This window comes from Gorilla gorilla, chromosome 4, assembly GCF_029281585.2.
Source record: "Gorilla gorilla gorilla isolate KB3781 chromosome 4, NHGRI_mGorGor1-v2.1_pri, whole genome shotgun sequence".
Lineage (NCBI taxonomy): Eukaryota > Metazoa > Chordata > Mammalia > Primates > Hominidae > Gorilla > Gorilla gorilla.
The window spans coordinates 30,900,786-30,924,585 of record NC_073228.2 but is presented as its reverse complement, the minus strand read 5'-3'; the positions used below and the strand labels follow the sequence as shown (position 1 = coordinate 30,924,585).

At 37.8% G+C, this 23,800-nt stretch overlaps 1 protein-coding gene across 9 annotated transcripts in view; it reads left to right on the top strand.

Moving 5' to 3' along the window:
• The window catches only part of BCAS3 (BCAS3 microtubule associated cell migration factor), a 709,394-nt gene that overhangs the window by 387,597 nt on the left and 297,997 nt on the right, over positions 1–23,800 (top strand). For all 9 annotated transcript variants that reach the window (XM_019027610.4, XM_019027611.4, XM_019027606.4 and 6 more), the window contains 3 exons: positions 3,659–3,759; positions 7,079–7,275; positions 13,184–13,281. In XM_019027610.4, the coding sequence (XP_018883155.1) occupies positions 3,659–3,759; positions 7,079–7,275; positions 13,184–13,281 (396 nt within the window). The remainder of the gene's footprint in view (positions 1–3,658; positions 3,760–7,078; positions 7,276–13,183; positions 13,282–23,800) is intronic.

Sequence of the window (23,800 nt, the reverse complement as noted above, 5' to 3'; positions counted from 1 at the left end):
ATTTCAGAATTTTCTTGTCTAGATTTTAGAAATGGCAATAAGTAGCTAATTATTTTCCTCCTAAGCTCTCAAATGAAAACCAGTTTTTCATATTTTTTCCTTTTAAAGAATAATGTAGATTCTCCAAACTTTTACTACTGATCTATTTTAGAGGAATGGCAGTGAGTCTACTCCTGTATAATGCAGCTCTCAAATTTTAATGTGTAATAAAATCACCTAGGGATCTTGTTGAACTGCAGATTGTAATTCAGTAGGGCTGGGTGGGTGGAGCCTGAAGTTATTTATTTCTAACAAGCTCTGCCAGGGATGTCAATGTTAATGGTCTGAGGACCACATTTGGAGGAACAGCGTTCTGGCTTGGTGGTATACTGTTGGGACTGTTCTAAGGTATTCCATACTACATATTGTAATTCCTAAAACTGTATAGAGAATCCAATACTAAATATAACAGGAAGACCAACAGATTTTAATAAATATATTACATTACCAATTATTATGAACAGTAATATATCTAGTTGTATGTTTAACACCACAGTGCCAATTAATGATTAATTTATTGTGAAAAAATATGTTCTCTTATTGCACTCTTCTTTCAGACTTTTCAAAATTATTTGGATTATAGTTAGCTTCTAATTATAAGCTTTTCCTGTTTTGATGTTTGTGCTTTTACCCAATTTAGTAATAAAAATGTATCAAACATGGAAAAAATGGTGGGGCAGAGGAAGGATATTTATTTGATATTGAAAAATATTATCCCACCAGATTTATTTTTTATATTGCCCATCTTCTGATGGCTTCCAAGTATGCTTAATTAGAAAACTATTTTTGGTGAAAAAAGGGGACGGAAATTCTTATAATCTCTTTAGGATTTTGGGGTGCATATTTATGGTACTATTTCTAGATGTATATTTGGAATCTTTATTACTTCCTTTGGAAAGTTAATGAGGGCAGAGAGGATCTTTCTCCCTTCTCACTGTGGAAAATTCCAAACATACACAAAACTAGAAAATAATAGTATAATGAGCCTCCATGTACCTATCAGCCAGCTATAACAATGATCAACTAATGACCAATCCTGTTTTCATCTGTAATTCTACCTCCCACCTCCATCCCTGCACTGGGTTATTTTGAAGCTAATCCCAGACATTATAATATATTATCCCTATTTTGATGATGGATAAATAAGTGTCCAGCCATTCTAGTGCCGTTACTTACTTAGTACAGAATCCAAAACTCCAACCACCCAGTAAATACTTATTGAGTACTTGTTCTGTGACACGTACTAGTCTAGGCTCAGCATATATAAAACACAACATAAACTTTTGGAGAAATTCACATTAGGTACTAGCTAGTTACGTAAGGCATGGTTACTCACTTCTACTTAAAAATTGCTAATTGCTTTCCATCATATTACTCGAGCTTTATTACCAAAAAAAAAAAAAGAAAAGAAAAGCCCACAGTAATCTGCTGGTCCTACTTCCTTTGCCTTACTGACTTACCTTCCACTCACAACATGGCTTATCCCACCCAACCACAGTGGCCTCCTAGCTGTTACTGATTCCCTTTATGTTTACATCTCAAAATCTTTGTACTTAACATTCCCTTGATCACACCTTTCCTTCAGATATTTGCATAACGTATTACCTCACCTCTTTAAAATCTTCTCTGCCCTCATCTGCTTTCCAGCCTCTACATATTTTCCATATTCACGTTTTTCACTAGTATTTAAGGGGTGGGAATTTCAAGGATCCTCTTGTTCTCTTCTGTATTAAGAATTAATATAGAATTTAGTGGTGGGAAGATAACAGCCTTTTGAAAATATCATTACTTATCAGCCTTTCAATGTATATCAATTATTTCCAAAAGAATGCTGAAATAATAGTTATTGTGATATTCTTTTCTTCTTGATATAATTTGTCATCACAAGAATGTAGGTGTATGCTTTTGTGATCATTTGCGTTTTGTACAAATGCCACCATGCCGCTTGGCTGTAGAACTATGATTTTGAAGAACTAGCAGCTAAAACTTTTGATTACTGCAGATCTTACACTTTAATACTATGTATGCCTCTGCTGAGTAATTCACTGAATTAGCATTTCTCCTCTTGCAGCAAGTTAAGATAAGCTTTTTGTGAGTCTGTGTCTTTTAAAATCTTGCCCTAGGTTATGCTTTGTCTATTTGTATCTGTTTCACTAAGATACAGTTTTTCAAAATACTACCTTGTTCTAGCAAGAGCTCAGTGAGGTTGGCATTCTCTTTCACTGCTTGGGTAAGTGTATAACTCTTTCTGGGAATATATATTAAGAAATTTATATATTTACATCCTCTGATTTCATATGTAGGAATCTAACTCAAGGAAATTTTTGTATGTTGATGTGTATATATAAATGTCTTTTGGTGGTAGAAATTATGAGGGTTTTCAGCTTCTCATTCTTTTCTATTTCTTCCACACTTCTTTAATGATCATCTCTTACTTTCTTACTTTTCTTTCTACTTACCTCCCCTCTTTTTCTCTGTTCCTCCCAGTACTTCATTGCTTGATTTCTCTGAGTATTAAAATGGTAGGCCAGGCATGGTGGTTCATGCCTGTAATCCCAGCACTCTGAGAGCGAAAGCCAGAGGATCATTTGAGGCCAGGAGTTTGACACCAGCCTGGTCAACATTGTGAGATCCTGTCTCTACAAGGAAGAAAATATTGGGCAGGCATTGGTAGCTCATGCCTGTAGTCTCAGCTACTTATTAGACTGAGGTGAGAAGATGGCTCAAGCCCAGAAGTTTGAGGTTACAGTGAGCTATGATCATGCCACTGTAATCCAGCATGTGTGACACAGCAAGATCCTATCTCTTAAGAAAAAAAAAAAAAAAAGATTAAATAAAATCATATATGAGGTTGGGGGGTTATATGGGAAATATCCGTATCTTTAGCTCAACTTTGCTATGAACCTAAAACTGCTGTTAAAAAAAAGAAGAAGAAGAAAAAAAGAAAAAAAATACCTTTAGAGATATGGAGACAGACAGAGTGAGTGAGTCGTAGCTTCCAAAGAAGAGACTAAGATTTTGAGGAGATAATATCTGGTTCATATTAGGAACTCAGTAAATATTTTTGAATCATTGTATTGTTTTACTAAGCAAATGTTCCTATTTGAATGAAAAAGTAGGCTGTTTATAATTTGACTATGTCATACCACTTAAGAATCATGAAAACTACTCAGGTATCTAAGAAAGATGATGTATTTCTCTGGATAAATGAATTTTTTTTAGGACTGAAAGCATTTTTTCTATTAAATGTGCATGTTTATGCCTAGCATTTATATGAAGCTACTAAATAAACTCTTTTAAAGAATCCTAATGTCATCCCCCAGTGAACAGATTTGTCGCTGCTCTTCAGTGTACTTTTGCTATTAGCATATGTAGTTAGTTGTTTATTTCTTTTATTGCAAGAAGATGGCATTACTAAATTTCTGTAGATATTTTTTAAAGTATCTTATTCCTAAGAACTTCATTCTTACTTGTTTAATAATTGTTTGAATCGCCTTTGTGCTTTAAAGTATTATATTTTATCTTATAAATTACCATAGTATCCAAAATGGTTGTGCCCACGTCTGTTTTTCCACTGCATGGAATAAAGTGGTTTAAATGTATTTTCTTTCTCCTATAGTGGTTCCCCCTGGAAGTCCTGGGCCCATTACTCGACATGGGTCTTATGACAGTTTAGCTTCTGACCACAGTGGACAGGAAGATGAAGAATGGCTTTCCCAGGTAAAACTCTGAAATATTGAGAGTATTAAAGTAAAATAAAACAGAAATTTACTGTTTTTATTCTTTTCCTTAGAGGTAAAAGGGGAGAATTGGTAACTCTTTGTTGGATTATCAAGAATTAGTTGTCTTTCCATATTACAAATTACTCCACAAATATTGCTGCAGGTGTACATATACATATTATATATACATTATACGTGTGTGTGTGTATATATATATATGTTAGCTTCCATAAACATGGCATAAAATTTGTGTATTTTTCACACAATCCATTTAAAGCCTTAGGGCCTTGGAATCAATTAATTTATTAATTTTTGAGACAGAGTCTTGCTCTGTCACCCAAGCTGGAGTGCAGTGACACGACCTTGGCTCACTGCAACCTCCAATTCCTGGTTTCAAGCGATTCTCATGCCTCAGCTTCTTGAGTAGCTGGGATTACAGGCATGCATCACCATGCCTGGCTAATTTTTGTATTTTTAGTAGAGAAGGGGTTTCGCCATGTTGGCCAGGTTGGTCTTGAACTCCTGACTTCAAGCAATCCACCCTTCTTGGCCTCCCAAAGTGCTGGGATTACAGACGTGAGCCACTGTGGCCAGCCAGGAGCTTGGAATTTAAATAGGCTCTTTGGAACACATTTTCATCAGGTTTAAAATAAAAGTTGACCTTGATGAAACAGTGAAGCCACTCAGCAGTCTTTGGGATTTGTTTTGTGGAGCCAACATTTTCCGAAGATTGAGTTCATACTTTCATTATTGGAAAGATAACATTCCACCCTGCAGAAATTCTGATGGTGCCTTGGTTTCCTTTCCTAAGCCCATGTAATGCTGCTTTTAGTGGTCTCTAAGCCAGCCCTACAACATTGCTGGGACTGCAGGCATGCATCACCATGCCGGCTAATTTGTTTTTTTTGTTTGTTTTTTAATGTAGAGACAGGATCTCCCTATGTTGCTTAGGCTGGTCTTGAACTCCTGGGCTCAAGCAATCCTCCTGTGTTGGCCTCCCAAAGTGCTGGGATTACAGGCAGGAGCCACCATGCCCAGTCTCCAACAGCTTCACTGACCATCCCTCCCCTTGCCAGGTGAAGCTGTCTTCATCTCAAGGGTTTTGAAATAAAAGATACTTGGGCAGATGTCAAAATGATGGGATTACAAATGACTTCATTACAAATGCTGTTATGTCTGCCTCAAGTCTGACATCATTTTATGAAGCTAATGACCTATCTCAGATTACCAATCTGGCAGCTTTTCATCGGACAGGTGCCTCAAAAATGTGGAGGCCATTTGTAGTTTCATTTCTTTCTCAAGGAGGGTAGCCTGAAAACTAAAGTCTGGAAAATCAAAAGTAAAGTAAACTGGAAAATCAAGCAGTGTCTAGGTAACATGTATTTATTTCATCACACCAAAAATATTCACAGGAAGTTCCTTGAAGGAAGTCGATTCTTCAGTTCCCGGCATGTGGCGGTCCATCCTTTCTTAATGATAGGAAGATAAAGTAAACCCAAAATGTGTGTTTTTTCCAAAATCAAAATGTTGTCCAAGGAATGCTGGCAGAGAAACCACTGTCCTTCACTTCAACTTTTCAATTAGAAAAAGGGGTAATGTGTGCTGTCAGTGTGAAAGTATATACAATGTGTTTGTCCGGCACACAACAGGAGAGTGAATAGGAACATCTGGCCATCGCCTCGGTGAAATTGAACAGGCATCTGTTTACCTCTGGGCTCTGTGACACTGATGGTTTTGAGCTTAAAGTACACAGAATGCTTTATCTGTGGCCTAATTTACATTGCTGAATACAACTACTTGAATCAGAAATCACTGTCCTCAATCTGAGCATTTTTCTCCCTGTGATTAGTGGGAATGTGAATATTGTTCCAAAGACCATGATGCTTTTGCCCTTTTGGACTCACACAGGGCTACACTCTGTGAACCTTTTCAGTTATGTTTTGTTAAGAATTAATCACCACAATCAGAGAAATGTGATTAAATATAAAAGAACTCAGGACAAAAATAAGGCATGTGGGAAGTCAATTACATAAAGTATTTGCACAGGCATGAATGTACCAATGACAAGACATTTAAACTAGTTTGTATATTTAGTCTCTCATTTGAGTTGATTATTTGTAAAAAAAAAAAAAAAGTCATGTAATATATATATTTTCAGGTTTTTCCAAGTGTCTTCTACCCACTTCTTTGACTTTGTAATGTTTAATAAAGTATTGGCGGCCGGGAGCAGTGGCTCACGCCTGTAATCCCAGCACTTTGGGAGGCCGAGGCAGGCGGATCACCAGGTCAGGAGACCAAGACCATCCTGGCTAACACGGTGAAACCCCGTCTCTACTAAAAATACAAAAAATTAGCCAGGCGTGGTGGCGGGCGCCTGTAGTCCCAGCTACTGGGGAGGCTGAGGCAGGAGAATGTAGTGAACCCAGGAGGCGGAGCTTGCAGTGAGCGGAGATCACGCCACTGCACTCCAGTCTGGGCAACAGAGCGAGACTCCGTCTCAAAAAAAAAATGAAATAAAATAAATAAATAAAATAAAATATTGGCAACATTCCCTATCCCCTCCATTGAGCGTGAAATTCATAAAGCATTTTGGTATTACTGTTTTGTAGCACATCAAATGCCTGTGTCGATATTTGTGGCAGTTGAGAAAACACTAATTAATGGTATTTGGAAGACAAAAATCTAGTTTGAGAGAAAATATATAATACTTTTTTCATTTTAAAGTGGATTGGGGTAATATTAGGGCAGTATAATAAATATTATAATATTTTGTTATGGAAATAAAGTGGCTTTGGGCATTAAAATTATTTCAGACCTTTACTTTTCTTTGGATAGTTCAAGAACAACTTCACGTTTGTCATAAGCTTGATCCTCAGTGAAGGAATTACTTTTAATCTGTGGATTAATAGGTGTAGTATTCAGTGCATGCCCACAACATGGTAAGTACTGTCTAGAATGAATGAAAAGGTAGATCCTACGGAGCTGACACTAGTTATATGAGGCAAGCAACTGGTCCTTTTACTTTCATGTGATTTTTGTCTTGTATATGTGTGTGAGGTGTGCATGTGTGTCTGTGTATGTATATGTACACAAAATGTATTTTTTGCTTATGTTGATGAAAAGCAGTAGAGGGATATTTTGAACGTCTACATCAGCTGTGATTATCATCATCTTTTAATTATGGGTGTCCTATCCCTTTGCCACTTTAACATGGGCTTCTTGAAGAATGTGGGTGTTAAGAGGAAGAATGGGGGATTGTGAAGTCTCTCAAATCAGGATCACAAACCATTTAAATCATCATTGCTACTCTGTTCCAGGTTGAAATTGTAACACACACTGGACCCCATAGACGTCTGTGGATGGGTCCACAGTTCCAGTTCAAAACCATCCATCCCTCAGGCCAAACCACAGTTATCTCATCCAGTTCATCTGTGTTGCAGTCTCATGGTCCGAGTGACACGCCACAGCCTCTTTTGGATTTTGATACAGATGATCTTGATCTCAACAGTCTCAGGTAGGAAATGAGAATTAGGGAGTGATTTGAACAAAAGGATTAATATGTTCGTGTGAAATGAGCATCATATGTAATATTTAGGTTTCCCCTTTTGGCACAGTATCATGTTGCAGACTACATGTACTGTTGCACGTAATTCCCTGTCATTACTTGGGATCGTATGTAGGGTCTCGTGGGATCACATTACATGCAATAAATACTTGCTTTTCAGATTATATTCTCCCTAAATCTAATAGTCACTGCACTTTTCCACTTTTTGATGCTTTGCTTATATTTCTAACTGCTTGAATCTGATTATGTATTCTTTTCCTGATCTTTCTGAAGTTGGCACCACCTTTCAATTAAATTTCATCTGTGATTTTTATCTAATCCTGTATCTCCCTTCTTTTAGATTATATAAAGTTTTTGGATGGAAAAATGTTGGTATAAATTCAGTTATAGTTTATCTTCTATATTTTTATAATACATGTTCTCTCATCCTTATTTGTAGGAATCCTAGGACAGGTGTACAAATTATGCTTTTTATTATTAGCTTTTTTTTTAATTGCAACTCAGACAGTTTTGACTTGCAGTCTCAAGTTTGCTTAGCAGTTTAATTTGTTATACCAAGACTTGACACATTAGGGTGCAACAGATAATGAAGGACTCAGTCTAATGTAATATAATCTCCCTTTTCTTGTCTTCTCTTTAAAAAAAACTCTATAGTATATCTTGAATTGAATGTAAAACAACCCTCTGACCTTTTTCTTGCACACCTTTTAAAAAATAGTGGGAAAAAATGTTCCAGTTACATAGTGGAAATATGTTTTTGTCTTCTCTTTGTCAGTAACAATAAAAAATTTTTATAACAAGATGAAAATTGTTGCAAAGTTGGATTATGCCTGATGTATCTGTTTAGAAAATATGACACATATTTACTGAGTACCTGCCAGGAGGTGCCAGGAGATATGCCTAGAGTACGGCCAGCTGCCTACTTGGGTCTGAATTGCAACTCTTCATCTCACTCCCTAATCCTGCTCTCACCCCTATTCTTTGTCATCTCTATTTTATTTTATTTATTTTTTATTTTATTTTTTGAGACGGAGTCTTGCTCTGTCACTCAGGCTGGAGTGCAATGGTGTGATCTCTGCTCACTGCAACCTCTGTCTCCTGGGTTCAAGCAGTTCTCCTGCCTTAGGCTCCTGAGTAGCTGGGATGACAGGCGCCCACCACCAGACCCAGCTAATTTTTGTATTATTAGTAGAGACGGGGTTTCAACATGTTGGCCAGGCTGGTCTTGAACTCCTTACCTCAAGTGATCCTCCCGCCTTGGCCTCCCAAAGTGCTGGGATTACAGGCATGAGTATTTTTTTTTTGAGACTGAGTCCCACTCTGTCACCTGGGCTGGAGTGCTGTGGTGCGATCTCAGTTCACTGCAACATCTAGAATGTATTCTAGCCTCCTGTATTCAAGCGATTCTCCTACCTCAACCTCCTGAGTAGCTAGTATTACAGGTATGCGGCACCACGCCTGCCTAATTTTTGTGTTTTTAGTAGAGATGGAGTTTCACTATGTTGGCCAGGCTGGTCTTGAACTCCTGACCTCAGGTGATCTGCCCGCCTCTGCCTCCCAAAGTGTGGGGATTACAGGCGTGAGCCACTGCGCCTGGCCTCATCTCTTTAAATTACTCCACAAACTACCTACTCAAGACAGAATCTAGAGGTTATCCTTGAAATCTCTCCTTTCACAGATGCCACATCTAATTCTTCACCAACTTATGTCATTTCTATTCAAAATACATCTAGAAACCTTCCACTCCTCTCCATTCCTAATGCCAGCACCCTAGCAACATCTCACAGACTCCTAACTGCTGTCCCTTTTTACATTTTTGCTTTCCCCTGACTGATGTATCTTCTTAAAGAATGATTCAGCCAGGCGTGGTGGCTCAGGCCTGTAATCCCAGCACTTTGGGAGGCTGAGGAGGGTGGATCATGAGGTCAGGAGTTCGAGACCAGCCTGGCCAACATGATGAAACCCCATCTCTACCAAAAAAATACAAAAAAATTAGCCGGGCATGGTGGTGCACGCCTGTGATCCCAGCTACTCGGGAGGCTGCGGCAGGAGAATTGTTTGAACACAGGAGGCGGAGATTTCAGTGAGCCGAGATCGTGCCACTGCATTCTAGCCTGGGCAACAGAGTGAGACTCCGTCTCAAAACAACAAACAAACCAACAAACAAAAAAAGAACGATTCATCAAGAAGAATGTATCTTCTTTTAATACCTTGTTTAGTATTTTTTGTTTACTCTGCTTTGTATTTTGTTTTTTTTCTTCTCTACATTTTTTTTTTCCAGCATAATTCCTCCAGCTTTCTAAAAATGACATTTTTTGACCAAGATGTCAGGTAATAATGACAGAATACAGTGAGAGTGTCAGACCAATTTTCAGTGATGCTAATTGATTAAATATGGTCTAGATTAGGACCTCAAGCCATGATCAGGGAGTCACTTCTTTGCAGTCCTCAACTTAGTGATTCAGTGTACTCGTGTTTACAACAGTCATTTGGTTATTTAAATCTTAATAATAAAGCGTTTAAAATAAGTAACCAATTTATTCTCTTCACAACTATGTAACACATTTAGTTTTTTTGCTAAACCGTGCACAAGACACTGTCTCATTTTCTTTCTAGTGATTGACCAGCTGCTATTTATAAAGCCCTGTGCTGTACTTTTTCTGAGGATGTCTTTGCCCCATTGTTTCGTGGCCTCCTCAGCTTTCTTTGTTACTCTTTTCCTCAGGTATAGTCCTTCTATTAAGATAGTTCTAACTCGCTTCTTTTAAAAGCAGATATAGCTACTTTTCCGAATCCTTAAGAATTTTCCTCGGAGACTTTCCCTTTGTTAATAATAATAAATAACTCCCCAAATTTTGTTTAAATCTAAATGACTTTAAATTGTTTATGTTTGATTAGAATATTATCCTGTTTACAGGACACATATAACCTTTAGAAACCTTTATACTGAGCAGCAGGTTTATAAATTTCTGTTAATTGCATTTGTAATTTATATTTTAAACTTTCAGCAGGTAAGCTTGGTTGGGACCTTGGCTAAGACCCTACAGCAGTTTTTATGGGAAATATAGATTTTACTCACATCAATTTTAAGTCCTTTTTAGTACCACCGTTTCCCACCCGGCATCCAATTAGAAACCCAACTATTGAGATTCTCCTCATTCTTGTTTATGATCACTCTAGCCCAGCTCCTTGTCTCTCATCTGATTTCTACACGCCTGTGCATGGTGGCCTATGGCCGACCATTGGCTTTACTTTCTCTCTTAAATTGTGAAGTCCTTGTTTAGATTTTTTGGGGCTCACCTGACCCTTGACACCTAGTACACTGTCCTGTACCCCATAGGATACCAATAATAATATGTAGTGCGGTGATAATCTTCCTCCCTGTCCCCTAACCAAAATGTGAAACAGGCAGGCATAGTGTTGACTCTCATCCATAAGGGAATCAGGCAAGCTCCCTACACAGAGCAGGTGTTTAAAAAGAATGGGCAATGAAATATTTGCTAACAGACCTGAGAAACATATAATGTAAAAGATGCTGAGTATGCAAAGCCTCTCTTTCCACTCAAGATTAGCTCCTCAGAAATTGTTTATCATTTATTTTATTTTATTTAACTGAGATATAATTCACATAACATGAAATTTACCTGTTTTAAAATGTACAAGTCAGTGGGTTTTAGTATATTCACTATGTTTGGCATCCATCCCACTAATTTCAGAACGTTTCCATCATCCCAACCAGTTTTTCTCTTTTTTTAATTATGAAGAAAATTCAAACATGTATAAAATAAAAAGAAAAATAGCATAAACCCCCATGTATCTGTTGTCCAGCTTCAGCTATCAAGTCATGGCCAATCTTGCTTCATCTGTAGCCCCATTCACACCCTACCTCCAACTCTGGATTATTCAGAAACCCCAATATAAATTGACTAACTATAGGAGTTGTATTAGCCCACATAGGAAGTTGTTTAGACTAGAAGGGGGCATAATTTTGAATGGACTGACCATATCTAAGAGGCTAGCTTTTTGTTGCTCTCAAGAACAAGGAAACTTCTTTTCCAGACACTTTAAATAAACTTCTCTTTTCTAACTGGCCCATATTAGCTTAGGCTTACCTATCCCCTAACTAACCACTGCCAAGATGTGATGAGATTACCATGATTGGCTTAGAAAAATTAGCTGGGGTGGAATGAATATTGGGTAGTCCTACATAGCAGTGATCAATATTTGTTAATCAGTATTTTCACCTTCCGGTAATAGATCATCCTATACCTCCCTCCTGTTTTTTCTTCCTCACAACAAATGCATGCATTTCATAACTAATCTGCAGTTCATACTTGGCATTTCAGGCTTCTGTCATCTGTCCCATGTTTCTTATCAACTTTTTATCTTCCATCAATAGCCTTTATGAACTCTATACTTCAGCCAAATCATGCACTTCAAGATGCCCTGAATCTATCGTATTCAGTCACTAATCTAAGTTTCTATATGTTGTAGTCCTGTGCTTAAAGGGCATTTCTTGCTCCTCTTCATTATGCGTATATACTATTACTATATACAGACCTAATCCCTGTTCTAGCTCTACGAGATCTCTAACTGATGTGGACCCTGCATGTATTCCCCCATCTCCTCAATCTGAGCTTTTACTATTTATGTCATTCATATTTACACTTTAGTTTTATTTTGCATTGTCATGAATGTTCATGTGCTATGTCATATATATACACATTGGTCTGTATTTTATGTTTTGTTTCTGCTCGTTCTCAGAGTAATGCCTACAAGCAATTAATATTCAGTAAATACTTACTGTATGAATGAATTACCAGAAATGCATGCATATATTGTTGTAATAAGTTTTTGTTTCACTAAGTTGCCTGGGACTTTCAGATCTTTTAATCTTCCAGATACTTTTATGTTAATAGTATTTATTCTAATGCAGCTAGAGACACTCGGCATTTGGCATTTATATGTTTATTATTCTTTTTTTTTTTTTTTTTTTTTTTGAGACGGAGTCTTGCTCTGTCACCCAGGCTGGAGTGCAGTGGCACGATCTCGGCTCATTGCAACCTCTGGTTTTTGGGTTCCAGCAGTTCTCCTGCCTCAGCCTCTTGAGTAGCTGGGACTATAGGTGCATGCCACCACACCCGGCTAATTTTTGCATTTTTAGTAGAGACGGGGCTTCACCATGTTAGCCAGGATGGATGTTTATTATTCTTAAGCAACTTTAAATTGTGTGTAGTAATTTGCACGTTTACTGAGGTTCTAATTGATTCTTGTATGCTAGTTGGTAACTTTATAAAGGTAGCTCAGTTAGTAGTGACCCACCCCGGCCACAGTACATCTTTGTTATCCTATGCTTACTGTCAGATATAAAGTAACTTTCATTCATTAAGCATTTTAATGGAGCATCTCAAAATTTGAAATTACACATTGCTGCCTTTTATGGAACACATTAATAGCTATGGTGATATTAGTGAATTTCAGGATTCTCAAAACTCTTCATGTGTGTCCCTTGGAAATCCCAAAGGTTTCAGTATAAACATTTTCAGTGTTTAATTTCCTCTCCCATTCTACTTATTGTATCCCTTTAAATTAATGTCAGCTTTTCGGTCCCTTCCTTAAAAATCTATGGAATAACACACAAAGATAAGTTAGAAGGGGTCCAGAGTGTAGAGAATGTTTGTAGTGCTTTATCCTTGTGCAGCAATTAGGGACTGCAGCTCCCCTGTTTGTCTTGTTTTAGAATGGATGGTTCTTTAATGGATTGTGCTACTCCAGCATTCCTGATTTAAGGTCTTTTGTAGCAAGTGACAGTTTTGATGCCAGTAACATATGTGAATTAAATTAAATTGCATTGCAGGATCCAGCCAGTCCGCTCTGACCCAGTCAGCATGCCAGGGTCATCCCGTCCAGTCTCTGATCGAAGGGGAGTTTCCACAGTGATTGATGCTGCCTCAGGTAGAAAACCACCTCTGAAATATTTATTGGGCAGTCCTGTGCATTTTTAACTAATTTTCTCGCACAATGTAGAGGATGACATTTATTTGCTTTCCTCTCTGTTTTTTTGTTTTGTGGTGTGTGTGCGTTTTAATACAGTACTGTGCCTATATTTCTTGCTGAACAATGCCATGCTTTTAAGCATTCCTAAGGTTGGTGAATGATGCAGTGGAGTTGGCACTTGATTAAATGTAATGAACATAGTATTGAAGGATACAGGGTTGATGACTGTTTTGCCTTTGATCACTGAAATGTGGAGAAGCAACCTTGACAGAGAACGTAAATACAATCTATGGATTCAATTTACTCAACCTGTTGAGTATCAAAGTGCCTAATCTGTGGAAGTAGAGAGCAGAGAGTCCAAATGCTATAGCTTGAATGATTTTATTATCAAAAGCATCAAGTTTAAAAATTCATTAACTTAACCCTGGTCTATCTATCACAGTTATTAATTTCCTATCCTTGGAAACAAGCTATGAATATGTATCATTAGTACAGAGAAGATCTTTGCCTTTATAGGTGATAGTTGCTCCATTAGTATTATAAAACTGTTTTCAGCCAGGCCTACTAAATGGTAGAATTGTCTGTAGTGATATATTTTCTCATCTCTAAGTCAAGTGATAAAATAAGGACAGTGATGCCTTGCTTTATAGTGCAGCTGGGGAGCATCTGAAGACAGCGCATGGCAGGATTTTGTCCAAAAAATTCTCTCTCAAGTAGAATTATTAAATACTCAGCATTAGTCAAACAGTTGAGTCAGAGAGGATTTTAATCTATAGCGATTTCAAAATCCCTAGAGACTGCTGATTTGATTGAGGCTTAAACTGTGAAAGAAAATGGAAACAAACACAAAACTGATTTGTGAAGGTCACTTTAAAAAGACCAAAGCTTCTGTCTGTGGATATGGATATATTTTTAAGTTTCGAAGCTAATGGGTTTTATACATATTCTTAGCTTTCTGATTTTTTGGTTAGTGGATTGTACCTTGCATCTTACTGAGCTGCCCCATCTAGGGCTATGCCTTCATTTTTAACGTAGACTATTACTTTAGAGGACTCATACTTGTTCCTACTGCTTTAACTTGGCAACCATGGTTGTCCCCTGGAAATGAGCATGGAAATGTGTAGAGTCGCTATCATTGCTTCCCGGCACTGAATGAGATATCGAGATAGGGAACTTAAACGATAAATCTTTTTTATAGTCACATTCTGAGAATGCTAAGAGATTGTTGTGCTCGTTTGGAATGATCGTTTACAATTGTGAATCTTGGAAATGTTACATATTTTAATCTGAAGTATTTTATTCAAGATTACAAGAGTAGGCCTTGATTGGGCTTTTTAAACCTTCTTAAACTACCAGATTACTGATGTTTTATTGTCGAGTGACTAGCTACTAGGAACACATGCTGCCAAAGCAGTTACCTTGTGTTATTAAAAGTAGACATATTCAATACTAGATTCTGAGGTAACACTCCATATATATATATTTATTTTTTATTTTTTTGAGACAGAGTCTCCCACTGTCACCCATGCTGGAGTGCAGTGGCACGATCTTGGCTCACTGCAGCCTCTGCCTCCCAGGTTCAAGCAATTCTCCTATCTCGGCTTCCCAAGTAGCTGAGACTACAGGCACCTGACACCACACCCAGCTAGTTTTTGTATTTTTAGTAGAGATGGGATTTCACCTTGTTGGTCAGGCTGGTCTTGAACTCCTGACCTCATGTGATCCACCCGCCTCAGCCTCCCAAAGTGTTGGGATTACAGGCATGAGCCACTGCGTCTGGCCAGCATTCCATATTTATCATGTAGCAATCTTAGCTGTATGTAAAGTCATCTCATGCAACAAGGGAGGAGCTTCAGTGAAGTGTTATTTAAATCCTTTTGCAAGAAGAGTTTTTAAGTTGGTTTTTGAATAAGGAATTAGATCCTACATGTAAATAATCTGATATGTAAGTAGTCCTAAGATTACTTAATTTGTGTCAGAGATACACTGTATGAGTTTCGATGGCATTGACGCTCTCTGCCTGAAAGTACCAATCTTTTGAGTAGGAAAGAACTTCTTGGTGGCTAAGCTTTATTATTATTTTTCTAGGCCTGTTTTCATTCCAGGAAGCCATGGTACCTTTCTGAAAGACAACCAAAACAGTGAAACATGTGTGCTGCCTTCTTTAACTTTGAGCTAAAGAAGCCTCATAGATAAGGAATTGGACTTTTATGAGTAATTCTCTCTTCAGCTACCTCTCAATTGGTTCAGATCCCTTTTGAATGAGAAATATACGTTAACGCATTTTTTGAGTGAATAATGTTTTGTCGTGGAATGTCCATCTACTTTAATAGGACCAACTGTTGTCAACAGAATTACTTTCTACGTCTGCGGAAAACAACATCTAGGCTAACAAAAATCAAGGTAGCAAGTCTAACAAAATCGAGGCTAAATAATTTGAGTTCTTTATGTAAACATATTTATGGGAAAATTTTGTTGTAGATTCTTATGTTAAAAAGAATCTAATAAATTTTTATAATTGCTCTTGAACCGGGAAGTGCACCTCTGATTATGATCCATGCATTGGAGTCAGCTGCACATCAGGAAGTTGCTTATCTGGAGGTTTCATTGCCTGTTACTTGGAGATACAACCAGTGTGGTACCTCCTCTGTTGGTCTTCATTGCCCTGTATTACCTTCAAGCATTTTATATGACTTCATGGATTATCTTTTTAATTATTCCTATGGCACATGTTACACCTAACCCTCTATTTTAGTGACAGCTCTTGCTCTGTCTAACCTTGTGGCAGTATAATTGTTTTTCATATAATTACTTTATTCACAGATATAGAATTTAATGTGATATAATTAAATCCTTTGACAATTATAACAGTTTTTAAAGTGAAAATATTTTATTTAGATCTTGGGTCTGCAGTTTATTTTCTAGATATCTATGTATTAATCTAACAACGTTATTCCATTGAAACTAAAAGAGGTGTGCAGAGTGTGCCACTTTTACCACGTAATGGTTTTTTTCACAATTTCTTAATATCTGGTAATCTCTGGTTCATGCTTTTGCAAAGAAACACATTGCCTAAAATACATATTTTTAAATTATTAACTTCAGTGATTTAAGCACTGGGTAAATTCTATGCCTTTAGACACCTATGAACTAGATTCTTACTGTCTCTCTGTAAGATACATATAGAGTATTTTTGATTTTTAGCAGTTCTATAACTGCTTGATGACTAGATGTTATTCCCATAACATCTGTCTCATCTTGTCTTTGGTGATTCTAATGACACCATACCAGCTGGACGCAGTGGATCACATCTATAATCCTAGCACTTTGGGAGGCCGGAGCGGTGGATCACTTGAGGTCAGGTGTTTGAGACCAGCCTGGCTAACATGGCAAAACCCCGTCCCTAATAAAAATACAAAAATTAGCTGGGCATGGTTTCACATGGCTGTAATCCCAGCTACTCAGGAGGCTGAGGCACAAGAATCGCTTGAACCCGGGAGGCAGAGGTTGCAGTGAGCTGAGATTGCACCAGTGCACTCTAGCCTGGGTGATCGAGCAAGGCTCTGTCTCAAAAAGACAAAACAAAACGAAACAAAACAAAAACCATCCTACCTAAAATTTGTGGGGGTTAAATAATTGTAAGATGTTCCGTTGTTGGCTGAGGAGATCATTTTGGAAATGGACACGTTATAGGATTTTAACCTAAGACACAGGCTACCCAGAACAAATGGGATTTGGGGCAGTTGCTCACTTTTTCCCATGTCCAGCTGATGAACAACAATGTTGATGAATCATTGATAGTATTTCTAGCCAAAGCACTGCATCACTTTATTCATTTTCCTGTATGTTCATTTTGGCTAGATAGCTAAGAATTTCTTTCTATTCTTTGTACCTTATAACATGTGCCCTTCTTTTGAAAAAGATGTAGGACCTCTAAAGAGAAAGCAGAAAGACAGCTGCCAATGTCTTGTTGGAACTTTGTTTTCCAGATTGCTGACTATTCTTGTTCCAAAACTTGAAGGCTGTACCTAATAGATAACCTTTCCTTGCTTCTGAGTCATCAAATCAAAGAGCCTAGAAAGATCTGGTTCGCCCTAAGTTTGTTTGTCCTGATTTGTGGTTTTACTATGGAGATGGATGTTTACTAACAAAGAACTCAGATAATTGAGATCGAAAGACAAACTTATGCGTGACTCATATGGAGAGCAGATATCTTTATCAAACTCTATTAAAGAAAACATTTTATAAAGTTATGAGGTGTGGTGGAAGCAGTGTTTGTGTACATGCCTGAGGAAGTGTGGTGGAAGCAGTGTTTGTGTACATGCCTGAGGAAGATGGTAGTGTGAGAAGGACAATGTGACAGATAAGAAAAATGACTTCTTATCCTGAGCAGCCTTGGATCATAAGGTATTAGTGTTACGTCAAGCATTTCAGTAAATAGGGACAAAGTTGCAGACTTGGGGTTTTTTGTTGTTCTTGACTCAAGAGAAATACTACTTTTGTTGTACAATTGAAGTAATACAAATAATTAATTTAGGAGATATCTTTTGAGCACCTAATTTTCTCCACTATCAAAATAACTTGTTTACTGAAGAAAATTACACACTTAAAATCCCAAACTAGTTTGATTTGATTGATTTTATAATGATCATTTATGCCTACTTTATGTATTTGGCATTTGGTACATCACCTTAAAAAAAACAAATAATACTCATTAATAGAGAAGTGTGATTAGATAGATGACAAGGAGGTTATTTGAGCAGTTTTTATTTTGTCTTGCAGTCAAATCTGTGCTGGAAGGACCTTCTTATAGAGGCATTCTTTTATCATATAGAGATTTTGTTCATGGACTGGGGGAAGAGTATTCTTTTTTTTTTTTCGTTCGAGACGGAGTTTCACTCTTTTTTTTTTTTTGAGACGGAGTCTCGCTGTGTCACCCAGGCTGGAGTGCAATGGCATGATCTCAGCTCACTGCAATCTCCACCTCCTGGGTTCAAGCCATTCTCCTGCCTCAGCCTCCCAAGTAGCTGGAATTAACAGGCACGCGCCACCACGCCCGGCTAATTTTTTGTATTTTTAGTAGAGATGGGGTTTCACCATGTTGGCTAGGCTAGTCTCGAACTTCTGACCTCAGGTGATCCACCCACCTCGGCCTCCCAAAGTGCTGGGATTACAGGCGTGAACCACCGTGCCCAGCCTTGGGGAAGCGTATTCTAAGATTATATTTCACTGTATTGACAGTTGCCGTTTCAATCTGAGGCCTACTTAGGTACTATTTCTTAAAGGCTGTCAGAGGCACAGAGATGCTGATGGTAAAAATAAAGAGATTAGTGAGAGACACTGTTCAGTCTACAATGATGTGGCCACATAGCTCCATGGTCTTAGAGCTAGAACTGAGTGGAAAAAGCCATGACTTCATAATCATGGTCTTGAACTTTTGCTGAAACCTTCAAGTCATTCTCCTACCATGCCATTCACTTCTACATCAGTAAAAGAAGATTAAGAGTCCCCATGCAAAACTTTTTTTACCACCTTTTGTGGAAGGGGTGTGTTCAAATTATTTCCTTAAATAACTCCTGAATATAAAGTTCTTCAGAAATATTAAGATATTTTTTGAATAAATGATGTGATTTTCAATTAATAGAGTTTCAGATATTCTTGATGATTATAAAGTGACAAAAACTCCAGGGCATATACCTTGGGTACTGAAAGCTTGTGTGGGATCAGTAAGAAGATTAAGGATAAGAGTGAAATTAAAAGAAGGCTCAGCCCTGACCTGTGAACAATCCCTCAGAGGGGAAAAAATATTCAAACTCAAATATTAAGATTGGCTTTTATATTAGAAATGAGTAAGTGTATACATTAAATTAATTCTAATCTTTCGACTATCTGCTGTCTATATAAAATCAAAAGTAAGTTTTAGAGATTAAGAACATAGGGAAAAGACCTTATTTGCCCATAAGGAAAATGCTCAGCTGTATCTCTCCTCTTCTGATTTAAACATTCCTCTTATTCTTCTTTCTTTCTTTTTTTTTTTTTTTTTTTTGAGATGGAGTCTCACTGTGTTGCCCAGACTGGAGTGCAGTGGCGTGATCTTGGCTCACTGCAACCTCTGCCTCTCGGGTTCAAGCAGTTCTCCTGCCTCAGCCTCCCGAGTAGCTGGGATTACAGGCATGTGCCACCATGCCCAGCTAACTTTTGTATTTTAGTAGAGATGGGGTGTCACCATGTTGGTCAGGCTGGTCTCAGACTCCTGACCTCGTGATCCGCATGCCTCGGCCTCCCAAAGTGCTGGGATTACAGGCGTGAGCCACCGCGCCTGGCCCTTTCTTCTTTCTAGTATTTATAGGATGTTAGAAGACCAAAGTCAAGTTAACAATGAGGAAAATTTAAGTTCAGCACAATTAAGAAAAAATGATAGCCCCATTTGAAGATGAAGAAACAGTAAACAGAAGTAGAAGAAGCTGTTGGGAAAGTGTCTTCTGATGACACATTGCTTCTTTGAATAATCTTTGTGTCAACTAAAACCTTGCCTATGCTTTCTATATTGCAAGCATCAGGTCCTTGACATGGCTTTAAATCTTTCCTAAGCATTTTGAGAGGGAATTGATGCAATACTTCTCACTGTTGATATAGTAGGGTTCCACATATTTACATGGGACTTTTTGACCAAAGACCCAACTTTTCACTTTTGTACATTTACTGTGCCTCTCATACAGGGCTGGACTGTTTGTGTAGTCTGTTGCATCAGACTATGGTGGCAGGGGGACAGAGTTGGGGGCACTATTAGAATTTGTTTAAGTCTGAACCGGGAATTCCATTTGTCTTAGTGACATGAGTGTCAAAACTGTTAGTGCAACACTATTTTAAACTGTCTGCAAGAGCCTGAGAGGCTTATGCTTATAGGTGCCATCTATAAACTTAGAAACAAACAAAGAGCCCCTCTCCATTGAATAGTAAGCCCAGTGGGCAATTAAAGAGCAGCTTGGGACCCCACTTGGTCAACTAGTCAGAACCAGAGCTTCTGATATTCCCTCTGGATATTGTTGAGAACTGTCACAGAAAGGCTAAAGTAAATAATCAAAATGAAAATAGTTGTTCCAGAGAAAAGTCTTGTTCTGGAAGCTTGGTGTTAAGGAAAGAATAATGACCACTAATTTGTGGATCTTTGTTAGTTCTAGTCTCAGCGGAGTCCCTTTCAGCTTGAAACATGGATGAACCTGTGTTTTCAAGCACCTCTGAAGATGTTTTTAAAATTAGGGTATAATTTGTGTATAGCAAAAATGCACGTTTTAATCATACAGCTTGATGAATTTTTATACTCAGCCACCACTCACATAAAAACATAGAATATTTCCATCAACCCAGAAAGTTTCTTATGCCCCTTCCAGTTAATACTACCAGTGACCTAGAGGTAACCATTTTTATCATCACAGATTACCTTTGCCTGTATTAAACTTCATATGATTGGAATCATCTTGTGTGTATGCTTTTGTATCTAACCTCTTTTGCTCAACTTAATTTGTTTGAGATTCATCCAGGTATTACATGAATCACTAGTTCATTTTTAATATTGCAGTGTAGTGTTCCATTCTGCAAATATACCACACTTTATATATCCAATATTCTGTCATTTCCAGCTTTTGGCTATTAGGAATAAAGCTGCTATAAACATTTTTTTATAAGTCTGTCTGTCTGTCTCTCTCTCTCTCTGTCTCTCGTCAACATATGCATACATTTCCTTTGGGCATATCCCTAGTACTGGAATTGCCGGATCACAAAGTAGGCATATGTTTAACTTTATTAGGAACTGCCAACACGTTTTCCAAAATGACTGTACAATTTTGCATTCCTATCAGCAATGCATGAGCGTTCCAGTTGCTCCACATTCTCATCAACACTTGATATTATTGATCTTTATTTTAACCATTCCAGTGGATGTGAACTATGGTTTGAATTTGCTTTTCTCTGTTGAGTAATGATATTGAGCATCTTTAATATACTCATTGGCCATTTGGATATCATCTTTTGTAATGTCCTAGTTAACTCACTGATTTTTATTAGATATGTTGTCTTTATTGAATACCAAGTGTTCTTTAAATATTCTGGATATGGTCCTTTTGTGAGATATGTGCATTGCAAATATTTTCTTTCAGTTAATTGCCTTTTCACTTTCTTAATGGTATCTTTTGATAAGCAAAAATCTAATTTTTTCATTGCTTTTTCCTTTTATGTTTTCACAAACAAAAAAAATCTTTTGTCCAGTCTTTTTTTTTTTTTTTTTTTTTTTTTGAGACAGAGTCTCAGTCTGTCACTGAGGCTGGAGTGCAGTGGCATGATCTCGGCTCACTGCAACTTCCGTCTCCCAGGTTCAAAGTGATTATCCTGCCTCAGCCTCCCAAGTAGCTGGGACTACAGGTGCCCACTACCACGCCCAGCTATTTTTTTGTATTTTTAGTAGAGATGAGATTTCATCATGTTGGCCAGGCTGGTCTCGAGCTCCTGACCTCAGGTGATCTGCCTGCCTCGGCCTCCCAAAGTGCTGGGATTACAAGTGTAAGCCACCATGCCCAGCCCCTCCAGTCTTGAAGAGATAACTCTTTTCTAGAAATTGTATAGTTTTAGCCTTCACATTTAGGACTATGATCCTTTTCAAATTAATTTTTTATTGTGGGTGGTCAAGCGTGGTGGCTTATGCCTATAATCCCACTTTGGGAGGCCCAAGTGGGCAGATTGCATGAGCTTAGGAGTTTGAGACCAGCCTGGGCAACACAGCGAAACTCTGTCTGTACAAAAAGTACAAAAATTAGCCAGGCATGGTGGTGCACAACTGTTGTCCCAGCTACTTAGGAGGCTGAGATGGGAGGATCACTTAAGCCTGGGAGGTTGAGGCTGCAGTGAGCTGTGATCATGCCACTGCACTCTAGCCTAGGTGGCAGAGCAAGACCTTGTTTAACAAACAAAAAAAAATTTTATTTTGATGTAGGGCGGGGATCAAGGTGTTTAGTTTCTTCCGGTTGCTCCCACACTGTTTATCAAAAAGATACGCCTTTCCTATTATGAATTGCACTGATGCCTTTTTAAAATTTTTATTTTTTCTTGGGTTCTTTATTCTGTTACATTGATTTATATAGCTGTCTTTTTACCCACATTGTACTACCTTAATTACTGTAGATGTTTAGTAAGTTTTGAAGTCTCATATTTTAAGGCCTCCACCTTTGTTTTTCATTCTGGTTATCTTGGCTATTCTAGGGCCTTTGCATTTCCACACATGTGCATTTGTACGAACATACCAGTGGTTTTTCAAAGTGTGGCCCACAGAACTCTGGGAATTCCCAAGACACTTTCAAGTGGTCTATTAAGTCAAAATTATTTTTATACTAGTACCAAGTTATTATTTGCCTTTGTTTTTTCTACTGTGGTGAAATTTAGTATAGATGGTGCAGAAGCAATTGTGGATAAAACTGGTGACCTGTTATCATAGTAAAGGCAATGGCACCTAACTATGCTAGTAGCCTCTGCTACCTACTTAAGAGTTCTTTTTTAAGCTGTATTCACCTAAGAATATCTTTAAAGCAGTAAAAATCATCAACTTTAATTTTATTAAGTTTTGATCCTTGTGTAACGTCTTAATATTCTGTATATCAAGTGGGAATGAGTGCACAATAGTTGTCTTGAGGGAAAGCCATTGTGATTGGTAAACTGAACTAGCAACTGTTTTCATGGAATCCCATTTTATCTGAATAAAACAAACTATGTTTATTCAGACATGGGCATTTGGCAGAAATTTTCTCAAAAATAAGCAAACTCTGTCACTTTGAAGAAAACGACTAACAATATTTATTACCAATAATAACATTCTAGCTTTCAATTGAAAATTAGAAATTTGAAAACCTTGTATCCACCACTGTCTGTTTAACAGAGCCCCAATATTTAAAGACATTTCTCGGCCGGACACGATGGCACACGCGTATAATCCCAGTACTTTGGGAGGCCAAGGCGGGTGGATCACCTGAGGTTAGTTCAAGACCAGCCTGACCAACATGGTGAAACCCTGTCTCTACTAAATACAAAAAATTAGCTGGGTGTGGTGGCGCATGTTTGTAAGCCCAGCTACTTGGGAGGCTAAGGCAGGAGAATCGCTTGAACCCGGGAGGCAGAGGTTGCAGTGAACCAAGATCGTGCCATTGCACTCCAGCCTGGGCAACAAGAGTGAAACTCTGTCTTAAAAAAAAAAAATTCTCATTAAATAAGTAGTGATATTAACTAACATGATTTTTGCATAATAGATATTAAAATATATCAGCATTTGGAACATCTGCAACATTTTCCGAATGACCAGTTTCATGTTGCTACAAAATCATGCAAGAGTAAAGGACTCATTCCAAATGCAAGATAGGATAAAGGATTTTAATGTAATAGAATATGAAAGTTAATTGATATGGTTTCAGATTCCACATTGCAACTAATTTGTTAA